Source organism: Colias philodice, chromosome 15 (assembly GCF_061535455.1).
Source record: "Colias philodice isolate Cphi_HAF_F1 chromosome 15, ilColPhil1 Martin Lab GWU primary, whole genome shotgun sequence".
Lineage (NCBI taxonomy): Eukaryota > Metazoa > Arthropoda > Insecta > Lepidoptera > Pieridae > Colias > Colias philodice.
This window is the reverse complement of record NC_143100.1, coordinates 2,972,988-2,988,913: the sequence shown is the minus strand read 5'-3', so window position 1 is coordinate 2,988,913 and position 15,926 is coordinate 2,972,988. Positions and strand designations below refer to the sequence as shown.

The 15,926-nt window shown below is 32.8% G+C and overlaps 3 protein-coding genes across 7 annotated transcripts; 1 reads left to right on the top strand and 2 right to left on the bottom strand.

Moving 5' to 3' along the window:
• The first annotated feature begins 5,911 nt into the window (after nt 1-5,911).
• LOC149482073 (leukocyte surface antigen CD53-like) lies at nt 5,912-10,862 on the top strand. Of its 2 annotated transcripts, none has more exons than XM_089703783.1 (6): nt 5,912-6,081; nt 8,528-8,612; nt 9,265-9,456; nt 9,757-10,011; nt 10,344-10,475; nt 10,674-10,862. In XM_089703783.1, exons 2-6 carry the CDS (start codon nt 8,535-8,537, stop codon nt 10,719-10,721), a joined length of 705 nt encoding a protein of 234 aa, XP_089559909.1. In that variant the 5' UTR covers nt 5,912-6,081; nt 8,528-8,534; the 3' UTR covers nt 10,722-10,862. The 2 variants fall into 2 exon arrangements, with proteins under 2 accessions (XP_089559909.1, XP_089559908.1); XM_089703782.1 differs by lacking the exon at nt 5,912-6,081 and adding an exon at nt 7,999-8,194.
• Nucleotides 10,863-10,865: 3 nt separating this feature from the next.
• LOC149482072 (uncharacterized) lies at nt 10,866-14,288 on the bottom strand. 4 transcript variants are annotated; one of them, XM_089703779.1, is made up of 11 exons: nt 14,124-14,288; nt 13,861-14,034; nt 13,605-13,667; nt 13,276-13,437; nt 13,062-13,193; nt 12,885-12,961; nt 12,714-12,803; nt 12,478-12,633; nt 12,055-12,182; nt 11,233-11,339; nt 10,866-11,125 (listed from the first exon to the last, which is right to left on the bottom strand). In XM_089703779.1, exons 2-11 carry the CDS (start codon nt 13,981-13,983, stop codon nt 10,949-10,951), a joined length of 1,215 nt encoding a protein of 404 aa, XP_089559905.1. In that variant the 5' UTR covers nt 13,984-14,034; nt 14,124-14,288; the 3' UTR covers nt 10,866-10,948. The 4 variants fall into 4 exon arrangements, with proteins under 4 accessions (XP_089559905.1, XP_089559904.1, XP_089559906.1 ...); XM_089703778.1 differs by having other exon boundaries at nt 13,861-14,288; XM_089703780.1 differs by lacking the exon at nt 12,714-12,803 and having other exon boundaries at nt 13,861-14,288.
• Nucleotides 14,289-14,671: 383 nt separating this feature from the next.
• On the bottom strand, nt 14,672-15,797 carry LOC149482071 (uncharacterized). Its single transcript, XM_089704258.1, has 3 exons — nt 15,707-15,797; nt 15,263-15,342; nt 14,672-14,869 (listed from the first exon to the last, which is right to left on the bottom strand). Exons 1-3 carry the CDS (start codon nt 15,795-15,797, stop codon nt 14,672-14,674), a joined length of 369 nt encoding a protein of 122 aa, XP_089560384.1.
• Nucleotides 15,798-15,926: the final 129 nt, after the last annotated feature.

Below are 15,926 nucleotides of genomic sequence, written 5' to 3'. Positions count from 1 at the left end.
CCATGACGAAAAGATGTAAAATTTTCGTCGGCGCCATCTTGGATTATAGTTTTGACCTCATATTCGTTAATTGCTACCCCAAAAACCATGAAAATGACACCCATCACGAAAAAAGTCAAATTTTCGTCGGCGCCATCTTGGATTGTTGTTTCATAAAAATAATATTTGTCATACTCATTGAATACAGATCAACCAACATCATAATAGTCTTTCTACTAGTACTTCAAAACTTTGCCGCTATTCCTATTCAACAACCCATAAAAAAGAGGATCTCAGGCAAGGTAATTTTTAAAACATAATTTTAAATCACTACATAGTATAAAACAAAGTCGCTTTCACTGTCCCTATGTCCCTTTGTACGCTTAAATCATTGAAACTACGCAACGGATTTTGATGCGGTTTTAATAGTTCTTTCGATTCCCGGTCGAAGAAAATGAATTTTTGAAAATCTTTGAATGCAGTTCTATTTCTTTTTAAAAATAAAGGAAATTTGCTATCTCCAGTATTTCTAGTACTTTCACCCAGGGCCCATCGAAAATTTCCACACTGTATTTACAAACAAATATATTAATATGCAAATATTGTTCGTTTAATAGTATAGAATAAGAAGTTAAGGGTGCTATAACAGTTTTTTAACAAAAACCGCTATTTTACGGTACAATTTTAACTCAAAGCACTTACACGTGAGAACAAAGTAATATCTTAATTTAAAGATAATATATTCAGTTCTACGATCATCTTATAAAAATTGTACGACGTCATACAAAATTGTCACTGAAATACGATTTTCCCCGCACAATGATCGCATAAAATGCAAAAAAATGGGGTCTAAACCGGTACACTTTTAAGAAAATTAAAAGCCTAATGTATCTTCTTACCTATAAATTATTGAGGGATATATAGTCCTTTATAGATTGTGATAATTTTTTTGTATCTAAATCAAAATTTTATTTCAATTATAAGCTAAATTAAAAATACTTGTCGATTTCTTCATACATTTTGCTCTCGCGGGTCGTCAGACCGCGCTCAGAAGCGCTCTTGGAAGGACGGGTGTATCGCTCCTCGTCCCAAAAATAAAAACGAATTAGAAAAAGATTATTGTGCGTATACTGTCGTTTTCGTGATTTGAAATATTTGATACTTTATAAGAGTAAACTGTATAAGTTTCATATTCCAGTTATTTGTAATTCAAAATTATGTTTTAAAAATTATGTTGACTGAGATCCTCTTTTTTTATGGGTTGTTGAACGGATTGGTGGGGTAAAGCAATTTGACAAAACTTAAATCCAAAATGGCGCCGACGAAAATTTGCCATCTTTTCGTCATGGGTGTCATTTGCATGGTTTTTGGGGTAGCTATTAACCAATATGAGGTCAAAAATAAAATCCAAGATGGCGCCGACGAAAATTTTACATCTTTTCATCATGGGTGTCATTTTCATGGTTTTTGGGGTAGCTATTAACTAATATGAGGTCAAAACTAAAATCCAAGATGGCGCCGACGAAAATTTTACATCTTTCCGTGATGGGTGTCATTTTCATGGTTTTTGGGGTGGATATTACGCAATATGAGGTCAAAAATAAAATCCAAGATGGCGCCGACGAAAATTTTACATCTTTTCGTCATGGGTGTCATTTTCATGGTTTTTGGGGTAGCTATTAACCAATATGAGGTCAAAAATAAAATACAAGATGGCGCCGACGAAAATTTTACATCTTTTCATCATGGGTGTCATTTTCATGGTTTTTGGGGTAGCTATTAACGAATATGAGGTTAAAACCAAAATCCAAGATGGCGCCGGTGAAAATTTGACATCTTTTCGTCATGGGTGTCATTTTCATGGTTTTTGGGGTAGCTATTAACCAATATGAGGTCAAAACTAAAATCCAAGATGGCGCCGACGAAAATTTTACATCTTTTCGTCATGGGTGTCATTTTCATGGTTTTTGGGGTAGCTATTAACCAATATGAGGTCAAAACTAAAATCCAAGATGGCGCCGACGAAAATTTTACATCTTTTCGTCATGGGTGTCATTTTCATGGTTTTTGGGGTAGCTATTAACCAATATGAGGTCAAAAATAAAATCCAAGATGGCGCCGACGAAAATTTTACATCTTTCCGTGATGGGTGTCATTTTCATGATTTTTGGGGTGGATATTACGCAATATGAGGTCAGAACTAAAATCCAAGATGGCGCCGGTGAAAGTTTGACATCTTTTCGTCATGGGTATCATTTTCATGGTTTTTGGGGTAGCTATTAACCAATATGAGGTCAAAAATAAAATCCAAGATGGCGCCGACGAAAATTTTACATCTTTTCGTCATGGGTGTCATTTTCATGGTTTTTGGGGTAGCTATTAACCAATATGAGGTCAAAAATAAAATCCAAGATGGCGCCGACGAAAATCTGTTATTTTATTTTAGTTTACTTCTTTATTATTAAGAAAATTACACCTATGACGACAAGATGTCAAATTTTCGTCGGCGCCATCTTGGATTTTGGTTTTAACCTCATATTCGTTAATAGCTACCCCAAAAACCATGAAAATGACACCCATCACGAAAAAAGTCAAATTTTCGTCGGCGCCATCTTGGATTTTGGTTTTAACCTCATATTCGTTAATAGCTACCCCAAAAACCATGAAAATGACACCCATCACGAAAAAAGTCAAATTTTCGTCGGCGCCATCTTGGATTTTAGTTTTGACCTCATATTTGTTAAGAGCTACTCCAAAACCTCGAAAATGACACCCATGACGAAAAGATGTAAAGTTTTCGTCGGCGCCATCTTGGATTTTAGTTTTGACCTCATATTGGTTAATAGCTACCCCAAAAACTACCCACACTTGCAAATGTGTTTGCTACGTAGGAAAAGTTCAGATTTAAGAGTATCCTAGGTAATGTGTTATGTGACGAATACCTATAATTTATTTCATTCCGACTATTTTTCGGAATAACATACATTTACTAAGAATTGTATACAATGCCGGATTTAATACAGTGCCGGTAACATCATATGTATGATAATAATTCTACATTTCTTAAAAAGCTTTGATATTGTATACAATTCATAGATTATTATTCAATGAAATAATGATGTAAAATAGTCACACTTTTTTAAGTTGTTTGAATATACTAACATACTTATTAGGATCGTACCTACTAATAAAAGTAACAAAATGAATTTTTAAAGTTCCTAGTAATCTTCTGGAATCAATTTCAATAAAAATACATAATATCAAAAATTAAAAATAATATCAAGTATGAAGATGGTCTCTAAAATGGAATGCGCTATGTTTACGTGAGCGTGATATTGCCGCGAACAAAGTTACGTCGTTAGATACCTAAATCTGAGTAACGCAGATTTGTGACAGCGTCCTTAATTTATATTTACAACAATAATCCTAGGATAACTAACAAAATCAAACTACTGATTTATTTATACCGTGACGTGCTCGCCGTTTTACTCGCCGCTCGGTTCTAATACGCGAGCGGCGACTACAACGTGGTCGGGAGCAAAACTAGCACAGGTCCTCCTTCGATGACGTCCGGCTGGACTCTGGCGGCACTGACGTGGTGCGCGCGAGTCGCATTTTACGTATTATATTTTATATAGAAAAAAATAAGGGCTAAATTATAAATCTATCCAAAAATTTCCCTGTAAAACCTGATTAGTAAATGAAATGTAAAATTTTCATAAACATAGCGTTCCCCTAATTCTCATAAAACTGATTATGCTTTCAAAATCGATGTTACTTCTGATTTTTTTTTGATCGAGTCAAATGTTTAATATTGTGTTTTTATCCAAAAAAGTCACTAGATCAAACGTTTATCTGTGCTATATATTTTTTTAGGATTTTAAATATGATGATTTCTATCCAAAAACCATGATTTAGAAACATACATTTTGAACAAGGGCGCCTTAAATGGATCAGACTGCTTAAAATTTCAGGCGCGTCCATAATTTTGGCGCGATATTGACTTGTGAGTTGAAATAGAAGTTTGCTGTAGCGTTTCTTAATTTTTTATAAATTACTTAAAATCTATTTCAGTTTAATCTCGATTTAAAAACTTAAATGTTCGCCTCCAAAAATTTTTTAAACTTTCTATGCTTTAGTTACGGCAAACTTCATGTTTCATTTTCATACTCGAAACAAAATTGTAGGTATTGTGTAGCTTCCGTTAAAGCTTTTTATACGTGATGTCGATGTCAATTTAATATTAATGTTGTACCAGATAAACCATTGAATATGGCACTATAACATTTATGTGTGTATGTATGTGTTAAGAGTAAGTAAAGTATTAAGCGAATAATGTTTGTGTTACCTTTAATTTGGATGAAAAATGAATTTGTATGTAATTATTGCTCATTAGGTGTTACTGGTGTTAGACATTGAAAACTATGTAAATTGTTATGGTTTTGTGGAATGGTGATAATGGATAGATTTATCTAGTTATCTCGTATTTATCAGTTTAGTAGAATAATAAAAGCGCTTCTAAAAGAAGTTGAATAAAGAAATGTTAAATTTTTAAATTTCAGTTTATTTTGCTTTGTTTATCTGGGTGTATTAATTCTGCTTCTGGTATATTATATGGTATTATATATTATTATGTTCCTGGAACAATGTAATGAGGGACTCGTGCTTTTTTAATTCTTTTTTAAGTTCAAATAATTATGTCAAAAATAGTCAAGTGTAAGTGTATAAACGAACTTAATTATTATCGGTAACACAAACATAGTTAAATTTGTAATACGACGTAGATTAACAATAATGATTAATGTGTTAAAGAAAGCTGTAACATTTGAATGATTTGCATTTGATATGGAAGCTACACATTATAGGCTCACCTCGTGTGATGAATTTTAATCAGATAAGATCTAATTAGGTGTACTCATACATTAATTAATTGATTCTATAACCAGTCGTCGTAGTGTTAGCTTATATAAGTGTATTTTGTTGTATTCTAGCGCAAAGTGTGTATATTAATTTTTCGATTAACTTCGGAATATAGTGAAGTGTTTTTTACTTTATTCAGTGTATAAATTATTATGTCGTACGCGAAATCACATGTACTGGATAAGTGTGTACGTGCGGGTTGTACGTTTATTACTCTAATGAATATATTTATTTATTGCTTCTAGCGATCTCTACTCGTACACCTTGGCATTTCTAATGCAAGTACATTTATACATAACGAGCCTCCTATACGAGTGGTGAAAGCGAATAAATCTACTTATTTGTAAAGATTACTTTTAAAGTTTCTACTGTAAACCAAAGCTCAATTATTTTCCGATGTAAAGCAGAGCTCATTGTATGTGTAGGATGAAATATGCTTTCTATACATTTGTACTAATTTTATGTTGAAGTAACAGTTTATTAACAAAAGCTAATAAAAAGAATTTCATCAATAGACTTTGTTTTATTAAACCATGTGGCAATTTGTAAGGAACTCTACCTAATTATTTCTTTAAATTTCTCCAATATCTACTCTTTTCTTTAATCTTGCAAGCATTGTCAATATTTACATTTTGCACGTTTTTTGTATTATGATGATTATATATTTATGCAAATAGAAAAAGCGATGTGATCGTAAAAACGTAAGTTCTTACGATCGTTAAATGGGCGTGGTAGAGCCTATATTTTGACCATGGCCTATTTAATGTTTTGGCCATTAAATGCTTTTAGTATATAGTTACTGAATAATTATCATTATGGATGCAATACTTCTCTACATTGTATCCTATACTAATTAGTAATTGCGATGCTATTTGCAGTACTAGTGCGTAGTAACGTAGTTCGTAAGGAGCCGCGCACAGCCCCAGGCAGTTCTATAAACAATTTTAAAGTATGTGTATCGCATTCGAAGGTTGTCCCATACAGGCTGGTGGGGCGTTGCGTGCCGAACTCGTAAAACAAACCAGTTGGATTGTTATCACCGACCATAGTTGACCTTTCTACGCTTTTTACACGTACTGAATGAACTTGCTTGTTTTGTGTTTAGGCTATAGTATTCGTGTAAAGTGATGATTAAGTGAAATTCTGTATTGGATCATTATATTGTGGACGCTATTTCTGACGGTGATTATTTGTTTATTGTATCGTTTATGCTAGCGTTTTTAAAGAATGTCGTTATCCGTAATAGATGTTAGTATTTTGTGTTGAATGAAAGTGTTGAAGAAGTGTAACGCTACAAATTGTATGCAACTTTCACTTATCTAACGCGAGAGAAGGGATCAGGTGGACCTTGTGTAAACCCCTCACCTTGAGTGATGCGTCCGCGCAATACTGTACCTATACTTATATGCTTGTACTAAACCTACATACCACAATACATACTTACGTCACTGTATGCCATATAAACACGATGACCAAAGGCATAACAACTTTTCAGCACACAGTACGTAAACTTCTTCAAGTTCTGAGACTGTATATGTATTTAGGGAATATATATAGAAGGTTTTTTGTTCGGAATTTTTTTATTTATTTATTGTACATAAAAAAATTCTACACCAAGCATTCAGTAGGTAAAACAAATATTGGCGGTAAAAGCAGTAATTCCCGTTTCCCGCGCTTTCATTCAACAAAGTAACCGTCAGATAATATTTATCTTTATCTCTAGGAGCTGCTGTTACGGAACAATAACTTGATCTGCGACGGAACTCCAATAAGAAATTGTTTTGTAATCGTATAGGTAGCTTATGTGGGACTTCCATTTTGCGTTAGGTGCCTAGTATAGGTACCTACTTATGTGCGTGATGGTGTCGATTACGGTCTTTACTAGATACCCAATCCATTCCCCATTATTGAGCTAGTTTTTCTACTCATGTGGCTAAGTACACAATTTAGTAAATGGCTTTCTATTATTTACGTACGTACTTTATAAATTTTGGAACAAGATTGTTCCAAAATTAAACATAATATATACCTAATCTCTTTTGTGGGGACACATAATGTTAATGCTTAGTAGCTGTATCTAGGCATTAATTGTTTTTAATTCTAACACGTGGGTGAGCTCGGTGATACGTGTTAAACAAAAGGTTAAGTTTCTCGGAGATGAGAGATAGGTATGAGTCAAATTGCAAGTATGCATAAACTGGAATTATGTTATTACATGTTAATGTGATGTACTTACATTTGTCTATTACTATTTGATTACTATTACCGTAGTATATTATTATTAGTCTGTGCTATTACTCTTTAGAGTAGGTCATGTAGGTATGTTATTTTCAGATTCGTCCTTATGTTTTCAATATTATAAATATTTAATATTATAAATGCTAAAGTAATTCTGTTCGTGTCTGCTCTCCTTCACACCTTAACTACTGAACCGATTTGGATGAAATTTGGCACAAAGATAGTTTGAGACCTGATAAGGGACACGCGAACTATGCGGGTTTTCCTTTGACGACGAGGGCGAAGCTGCAGGCGGATAGCTAGTAGGTACATTTATGTATTTATCATCTAGGTATATTATAATTAAACATCAGCAAATTATTCACCAAAATCCCACTCGTGTATAATCTACACCGTAGCAGTATAATCGGTTCATTAGTAGAAAAACCTAAAAGGCAGACATTTTTTTTAATGTGTTTCTTCTATATATATAGATACTAGTGGTCCGCCCCGGCTTCGCCCGTGGTACATATTTCGCAATAAAAAGTACTTAGCCTATGTCCTTTCTCGGGTATCAAAATATCTCCATACCAAATTTCATGCAAATTGGTTGAGTAGTTTAGGCGTGCAATTGAGTAACAGACAGACAGACAGACAGAGTTACTTTCGCATTTATAATATTAGTATGGATTGTTTAACAAGTATTTCGATATAATACAAACATATATTACACAATTATCTGCTTTATGAATACATAGTATATAATAGCTGTGATAATAGTACAAAAACCACGAACAAAAAAAGTGATGTGGGTACAGGGTAGTTACTAAATTTATTATAAATTAAAAGGGGGTAAAGTTCTATATACAATGACAGTAGTTTATAAATCGAAACTAACATGGAGTGTTGAAAGAAAGATGTTTTTTACAAGAATCATTTTTGAAAATCAAAATTGATAAAATTGAATTATCTTCACTGCTAATTATTTTAGTGGGATGAAGAAGATTCTAAATATAAGACCCAGATTAACGCATAATCATGGTGCATCAAAAACAAAATATTCCGAAAGGCATTGGAGGTAAACCACGGCTCACTAGATCAATATTTGTTTTTATTGGTTTATAGGATGTTCGTAATAATTTTGGTATCTTATATTCTTTAATATTTCATTTATAAATGGAAGATCAAATATCTCCTCATGATGAACGGTAATTATTTTACTTTACATAATAAATGAAAAATTCAAAGCTATAAAAATTCCTAGGTTTGAAATAATTCACAATTATTATCATATGGGATTAGTTATTGTATGAATTATATCCGTTTGGTATAATTACTAGTAATAATCGTTAGGATAATCTTTGTTGAATATGTTTAATGTTGAGTGTTCAATACAAATAATGTAATTTAGGGTGGCGATGGCGATGAGCGGCGCGATGGACAGCTGCGGCCGGTGTATGAAGGTTTCCCTGGTCGCCATTAATGTTGTCACATTTGTAAGTAAATCTTTTCTTTTTTTTATTATAAAATCTTATAAAGCAGTGGCCATATAAAATAAAATCAAAATCAAAGATGAAACTAGAAGAATCAAAAATATACCGGCCACATTCTTTTTCGGTTAAAAAACGTTTAATTAAGAAAACAAACCAATAAAGCTGCAAAGAATATTAAATAGGTTCTCAACTTGATAGCCAGAGTGAACTGAGACCCTTCAAGTTTTTTTCAAATCCTTTTGTAGAAACTAGTCTTTCCATCACTTTATTGTTATTAATTATACCTATATACATATACATCTCAATGTGCGTTAAGCATTTTATATTTTTTTACGCCTTATTTTTTACATCAAATGCTACATGCTATTATTTTAAAACTTGCATTTCTGAAAATAGATACACAAACAATATTGTACTTTAATAGAAATATTGAGAAGATAAAGTTATTAGCAGCAGTTATTTATATTCTTAAATTTCTATACTAATTGCAACATTTCGTAAACTACTTGACGTATGCACGTGAATAAACAGATGATTTTAGGGACAGCTTGAGATAAAGGCAATCTAGGGATTGTCATAATAATTGCGGAATCTCGACCAAAATCGTTCAATGATATTAACGAGGTTATCGGCTCTTAAAAGTATTATTTTCCAGTTGGGTGGTCTGCTAGCAGTAGCGATAGGAGCATGGATTTGGACGTCCCGGTCTTTCTCGAGCACGCTCATGAGCAATAACATGTTTATTGCTTCTGTGGTCGTGGTCGTGGCCATGGGCGCCGCCATCATGCTGCTGTCCTTCCTTGGCTGCTGCGGCGCCGCTAAGGAAGTCAAGTGCATGCTGTTGACGGTAATTCTTTTTTGTAATTGATACGAAATATTATAAGGTCTTATAAGGTTTAATACATTTTAAATATATTTTCATGAGAATTATCTACTAGTTTGATATTTAGTTTTATAGCATTTAAATGCTCATAAATGATAAATTTTAAAGAATTTTAAACAAATTCATCAACAGTCGTCGAGCGAGGTGGGCGCGAGATCGACTTTTTTCTATTCTTTAAAAAATTCTCATTTATATAAGCTATACTTAGTTATGTTTAAATTTTGAATGTGATGGGTAATCTCAAATATCATTTTTCGCTTTCAGTATTACATCCTGGTATTCATAATCTTCGTCGCAATGCTAGTTGGCGGGATCCTTTTATTCGTGTTCCGGGAGAAGGTTCTCTCAACACTGGACCGGGAGATGCACGCGTCTATCCCCAACTATGGAGTGAAGCACGAATACACCAAAGCGTGGGACGACACACAGACGTATCTGCAGTGCTGTGGTGTCAAGAGCCATAACGACTGGAACGGCAACGTTCCTGAGAGCTGCTGTAAGGAGCTGTACCCGGGCAAGGTGCGTTAATATGAACAATCATATCGGAGAATCCTGAAAATACATGTACATTACAAAATGTAGGTACATGTATTTTCAGGATTTTCCGAAATCTTTATATATTAACTAGTAACGTATAAATTTGATAACATGGTTCATCCTGGAAAACAATTCGCAACTGACTGCAATATTATGTTGTTATGAAAAATATATTATGTCCAAAAATATAAGTGTTATCTCAATCCCCTTTTTTTAATACCTGCAAGAACTATTCAGTGTTATATGGAAAAACTGTATCTAAACATAAAAAAATAAACTACCCCGTTTCTGTAAAATAATATGTTATTTTTCAGCGGCTGGACTGCAAATATTCGCCAAACCCGACCACTATGCACATGGACGGGTGTCTCAACAAGACCATCGACTTGCTTCGCGAAGACGCCGCGTATGTCGGCGCTGTAGCTATTATTGTAGCCTTGGTTATGGTATGTGATGTGTGATATAATTTTTTTTATGAATATCATCAGTAAAAAAGGTTAATTTATTACTCTTTATTAGAATAATATTAAAGTACCCCCACTTATTATTATGATAGATCAAATTTGAATCTTGTGAATAATAGTCACTGAGTTACCTTCTGAATAGCTTTAAATTTAATCATAACATTACTACATTTTTTTCAGGTATTGGCGTTAATCTTCTCTTGTGGATTATTCGTGAAAATAGAGTGACGGAAAAGACTTCTTTGTTGATTAAGTATTTTGACTGTAATTAGGATAACTTCGGTTAATTGGATGTTTCGCGTTGAACGTGCGTAATACATTTTTAATTTATTTCTCAAATTAAGGAGCAAATAAAATAAAATGATTTGATTTTATTGTTTTATTCATAATATAAAACACCCTGATACATAAATGTAAAGAAAAAATATAAGTATATAAAAAAAAATATCTTCGTGTCAATTTTTAGCTTTTCGTCGTGGTGGGAATTTTATAGTATTTGGATTGCCTTCCTTATACTGATTAGTGCGAGTGTACCAGCCGCAGCTCTTAATGATGCAGTCAGATGTAGTAGTCCCCAAGGGCAGACCTAAAGCACTGATTCTTTCTAGTGCTTGTGCTGGCCCTCCTATTATCTGAAATATGAATATTATTTATTTTTTTATCTATACATAGAAAAATATAGAAATGTATATAATGGAGAGTGACAACAAAGAATTAAAGATATTTGAATTATCTTTACCCTGCCGAAGACAACATGCTTGCCATCAAATTGTGGCAGGGGTTTGAAAATTATGTTGAACTGTCCGCACACTTCATTATCCGATGTTACCACCATTGATAAGACTCCTTTAAATATTATAGAACATTTTAAATTCTAAATAATGTAGTTATGTAATATGTATGCTTATAAAAATCAGTAGATGCTTTTTTATTAAAAACTAGCTTTCCGCCTGCGGCTTCGCCCGCGTTTTCAAAAAAAAACCCGCATAGTTCCCGTTCCCGTGGGATTTCCGGGATAAAACCTAGCCTATGTCACTCAGAAATGATGTAGCTTTCCAACAGTGAAAAAATTTTTCAAATCTGCCTAGTAGTTTCAGAGCCTATTCAATTCATACAAACAAACAAACAAACAACAAGTCAATAACTGCGTTAAAAACAACCGACTTCAAACTTGCACGTCTTGCAACATTTACAAATACAGACAAAAATGCTCATAAAATAAAAACTACTGGGCCTATCCGAATAAAATTTTTATGGGACCAATTCGACACCATCCCGCATCGAACAAAAAAAGAATCACGTAAATCGGTCCAGAAACCACGGAGTAATCGGTGTACATACATAAAAAAAAAAAAAAAAACATACCGGCCGAATTGATAACCTCCTTTTTTTTGAAGTCGGTTAAAAAATCAAACCTTTCCTCTTTATAATATTTGTATAGATACCAACATTGCCTTACTTTATTATATTAGCATTCACTACACAAGTATGAATGAAAAATGGTTAATTCGACTTAATAATACCTAGTGGCTAGTATTATTTGTACCGTGTACGTAGTTACCTGGAACGGAATGTTTAAGCCGTAGACATTCAGGTTCCATAGGATCAGTCTGACCTTCCGGTAAGTAGCAACCGAATCCATTATCTTTGGTAACGTCGCCACCTCGACAGTACAAGTCCGGTACTACTCTAGAATTAAACGCAATATGCAAAACGCAAAAAAAGCAATTGCAAAATTATATCTACTTACCAAATACATTTTTGCATATAAGTAGAGAAAGGTAAGTCGAGATACGTTATTTATTGTATTTATTACTATTGTCACATAATAATAACTAGTAAGTATTGCTATTGTGCAGTTATTCAGTCTTCGAATTTAGCCTTTCCTTCACGCTTATTCAAAACTCAAAAGTTACAACAATAATGTATGCCAATTAAATCACACCACATTCCTAGTAAATAGTAGTTCAATAAGGACAAGTACCTGAATATTCTAGTACCCGTATAAGCGTGACCCCTTTTATCACCTTTCACAAGACTGAGAAACAGTTGACAGGTTCGGGGTGCAATATCATTAAACATTTCGATAGTGACTCGTCCGATTTTAGACCCTCCAACTACCCAAATATCCATAGAAACTCTAAAATAAGCGGATTAAATACATATATTAAAATATATAATAGCTGTTATCAAATATACAGTGAACAATGTAATGATTACTTTGTGCGATTTGCGTTAGGTGGTTTGTCAAAAGCAGGATCTCTTATATCACGATCAATCTTTTCAGTTTTGAACAAAATAAAGGGTAAACTGTAGACAGAAAAAAAACTAATATAATTTCACATAATATTAAATTGTTTAAATATAGGTATATCCAAATGAGCTGCTTACGATGCTCCCAATATTAATTTATGCTTAGTATCCTTCCAAAGTTCTTCAAGTTCTTTCGTAAGTGGTTGCTCGGATCTCTGGAATAAAATTTCATGTATCTTACTAGTTTTGTTTAGAATTTACATACATACTTTATTATTTTATGAAGGATTTATTACAATATTAAGGATTACTAACAGCAATCAAGAGTCGGGAATAAAAATATAAGTTCTGTCTTCGAATTTCATCCAGCACTCTTTGCCTTTGCTTACACAAAAGTTTATTATATGTGTCCGTAAGCTCCGGATACATCCAACAATCTACAAAACCCTGAAATTCGCCAAGGATATTTAAAATGTTAATATTATTTGTTTGGTATTTGAAGTAGTAAGCCATAAGAAAAATAAATTACTCCGGTCCGTTGTATAAGATTGATGCGTTTTAGCAATTCCTTGTTAACATTCATGTTTTCTTCAAGTTGTCGGGCGTAGTAGTCCAAGCGACGAGGCTTTAAATATAATTCTGGAAAAAGTTCTGGGGGGTGGTCGTCCACTTTGTGTTTGGCCATTTGCAACTGTAATTATTTACAAGCGAAATTTACCGTCATTCCTAAACACCCTTTGTACCAGTTTAACTATAGATAGACTCTATATTCGATTAGTAATACATATTACCTAATCTATAATAACCATAGAAATCAAAAAAATTGTTAGCATAGACAGAGAGAAAAGGTTTTCTTACCTCCTTTTGATGATTGCACCATGTTGCATAAAAATCTTTTGATAGAAGAGGGAATCTTGGTGGCTGTTAAAAATATAAAAATATTAGCTTATATAAGCTTATTAATAAGTGTTAATTGTACTGTTACAAAATAATTAGTTAAAATATTTACACCTATAAAAATCGGTTGGGTGGCTGAAAATTCAAGGATACAGGAACAGGTAGCATAGAAGAACATTGTGTTGTCAAACGGTTTTATTTATAAGAAGTTACTTACTAATTTGAACTCCCTCGGTTTACGAACACGAGGTGGGCGAGGCCGCTCAGGCTCCGGTGGCGGAGTTCGCAGTAACGGGTTTTCAAGCAATTCATCACACGCACGTTCGCGATATGGCAACATTTTGTTAAACTACTTCCAAAACTTCTTTCAATTTTAATCATTCAAGCACAACTAGATAGGTATGATACTTAACATTAAAATTGGATTTTGATAAAATATATTTTTTATATCAACACAGTTAAAAATTAAAATATACTTGCCGATGAGATCTTCTACCAAACGTAGGATAGGATAGGACTTTCCTTTTGATAGGATATTCCTTTATATGGGAGGTAGTCTCCAAGTATACATCTGAATTTTCATTTAATTTATAAAACTTTAAATCAAACTCAACATTGAAGAGATTTAATAAAAAGTATTTAAGAATAAACAATACGGTATGAAGTGACTTGAATTTGACATAAAGAAGAATAAATATTATTTATTTATATGTAAGCACAGAATATATAATAGTAGCTACAGGCAATGTAAGGTCATAAAGAAGGTGTAAAAGGTGGAAAAAGACTGGTAAAAGTATTAAGTCCCGTGTCCCCTAGTGGGGTATGGGGCAGATGAATTTTGCACTTGAATTAGGTTAATGAATGTAAAAAAAATAAAAACACAATAAGTAACACTCGGGCAATCTTACTTGAATATTACTTGAGATACGAAGATAGAGATACGATATGAATATTACTATTACTTACTTGAGTTGTAACTAAATAATTAAAATCGGTATGAAATCAAAGAGCTTATATTTTGTCTTAAATTATTTAGAATATTGTATTTTCACGCAATTTTTAACAGGAATACCCTTAGCAATGACTGTATAAGAAGACTTGCTGTACTGTAGTCTTCTGTACTTTATGTTGACAGTATTGATTTCGGGGTCAAAGTCTACTTTTGGTGGGGCTCGCCAATTATCCACTTCCACTCGAACGTAAGTCAGATCCATACAATAAGGTACCTGTAAACAAGCAGTATATATGTTACAATTAAAATGATGACCTTAGATTAAGGATTGGTCTCCGCGGCGGTCGTAGCGCGCGCGCGGAGACCAATCCTTAATCTAAGATGATCAAGTTTCACGGAAGCATAGTAAGGACTTATTTCTAATATTTAGTTACATAATATTGGATATGGCTCATGGCTGATTCCAATGGAAGCTGTAGAAATCCTGACGGTTATAAATAATCATACTAACAATTATTATATGGATATTAAATTTATCTGAAATAAATTAATAAACATGTTATAGGTATTGATCATATTATGGCCATTGTGAATAATAAGTTTGAATGAATAATACGTTTCTATGAAAAATAGGTTTATTATTTTCTTAACCATTTAACAAACTTACTTTTAGTGGTACTTTCACATTTTTCTCTAATAATCCAATATTACCGGATGTTGAATATGCCACGCGTCCTTCATTTGTTCCTAATGTAAACGATAAAAAAGATTTAAAAGTTTGTGAAAATTGTAAATTAATTTAATGCTTTAACTCTGTTATTAATTTTCAGTCCCCTATATTATTTCGTTTGATTTTAGTTGGTTCAGTTATTTAATTTTAATTTTTTATTTCTTGTATATATAATTAATATTTAGGTAGGTATATAATCTTCGAATAGCCTAAGACTAAGACTGATAAGTGCATTTTTTAAATATACTTTCTAAGACTTTCTACTTCTATATAATATATTTTCCTATTTATCACAGAACAGATTAAAAAAGATTTGTACGGGAATTAAACAAAGAAGTAGGTATCTACTTATTAATTAGCTAATTAGTGTGGATAACATACCGAATTCGAATACATCTACCGTGTCACTTTTACATTCTAATTTGTTCAAGAATGCACATAAAAAAGTAAATACAACAAGACGTGTACTCATTGTGCTTCATAAAACAGAAGTAACCATACATCTTGATTAGAGACATTTAAAACTTGGAAAATGTTAAAATTTCCTCAATTTATAATAGCGTTGTTCGCAAATTGAGCATATCATTAAAGTTGATAAAAG

What these genes read in the sequence shown, in the direction of transcription:
- LOC149482072 (XM_089703778.1), bottom strand. Translation starts at nt 13,983, where the DNA reads ATGTTGCCATATCGCGAACGTGCGTGTGATGAATTGCTTGAAAACCCG. An exon ending in AACCGAGGGAGTTCAAATTA is followed by an intron (nt 13,668 to 13,860) that starts GTAAGTAACTTC and finishes TATTTTTAACAG; the next exon opens with CCACCAAGATTCCCTCTTCT. An exon ending in ATCTTATACAACGGACCGGA is followed by an intron (nt 13,194 to 13,275) that starts GTAATTTATTTT and finishes GGCGAATTTCAG; the next exon opens with GGTTTTGTAGATTGTTGGAT.
- LOC149482071 (XM_089704258.1), bottom strand. Translation starts at nt 15,797, where the DNA reads ATGAGTACACGTCTTGTTGTATTTACTTTTTTATGTGCATTCTTGAAC. An exon ending in GGTAGATGTATTCGAATTCG is followed by an intron (nt 15,343 to 15,706) that starts GTATGTTATCCA and finishes CGTTTACATTAG; the next exon opens with GAACAAATGAAGGACGCGTG. An exon ending in ATGTGAAAGTACCACTAAAA is followed by an intron (nt 14,870 to 15,262) that starts GTAAGTTTGTTA and finishes GCTTGTTTACAG; the next exon opens with GTACCTTATTGTATGGATCT.
- LOC149482073 (XM_089703782.1), top strand. Translation starts at nt 8,112, where the DNA reads ATGAAGAAGATTCTAAATATAAGACCCAGATTAACGCATAATCATGGT. An exon ending in TATTCCGAAAGGCATTGGAG is followed by an intron (nt 8,195 to 8,527) that starts GTAAACCACGGC and finishes AATGTAATTTAG; the next exon opens with GGTGGCGATGGCGATGAGCG. An exon ending in TCAAGTGCATGCTGTTGACG is followed by an intron (nt 9,457 to 9,756) that starts GTAATTCTTTTT and finishes TTTCGCTTTCAG; the next exon opens with TATTACATCCTGGTATTCAT.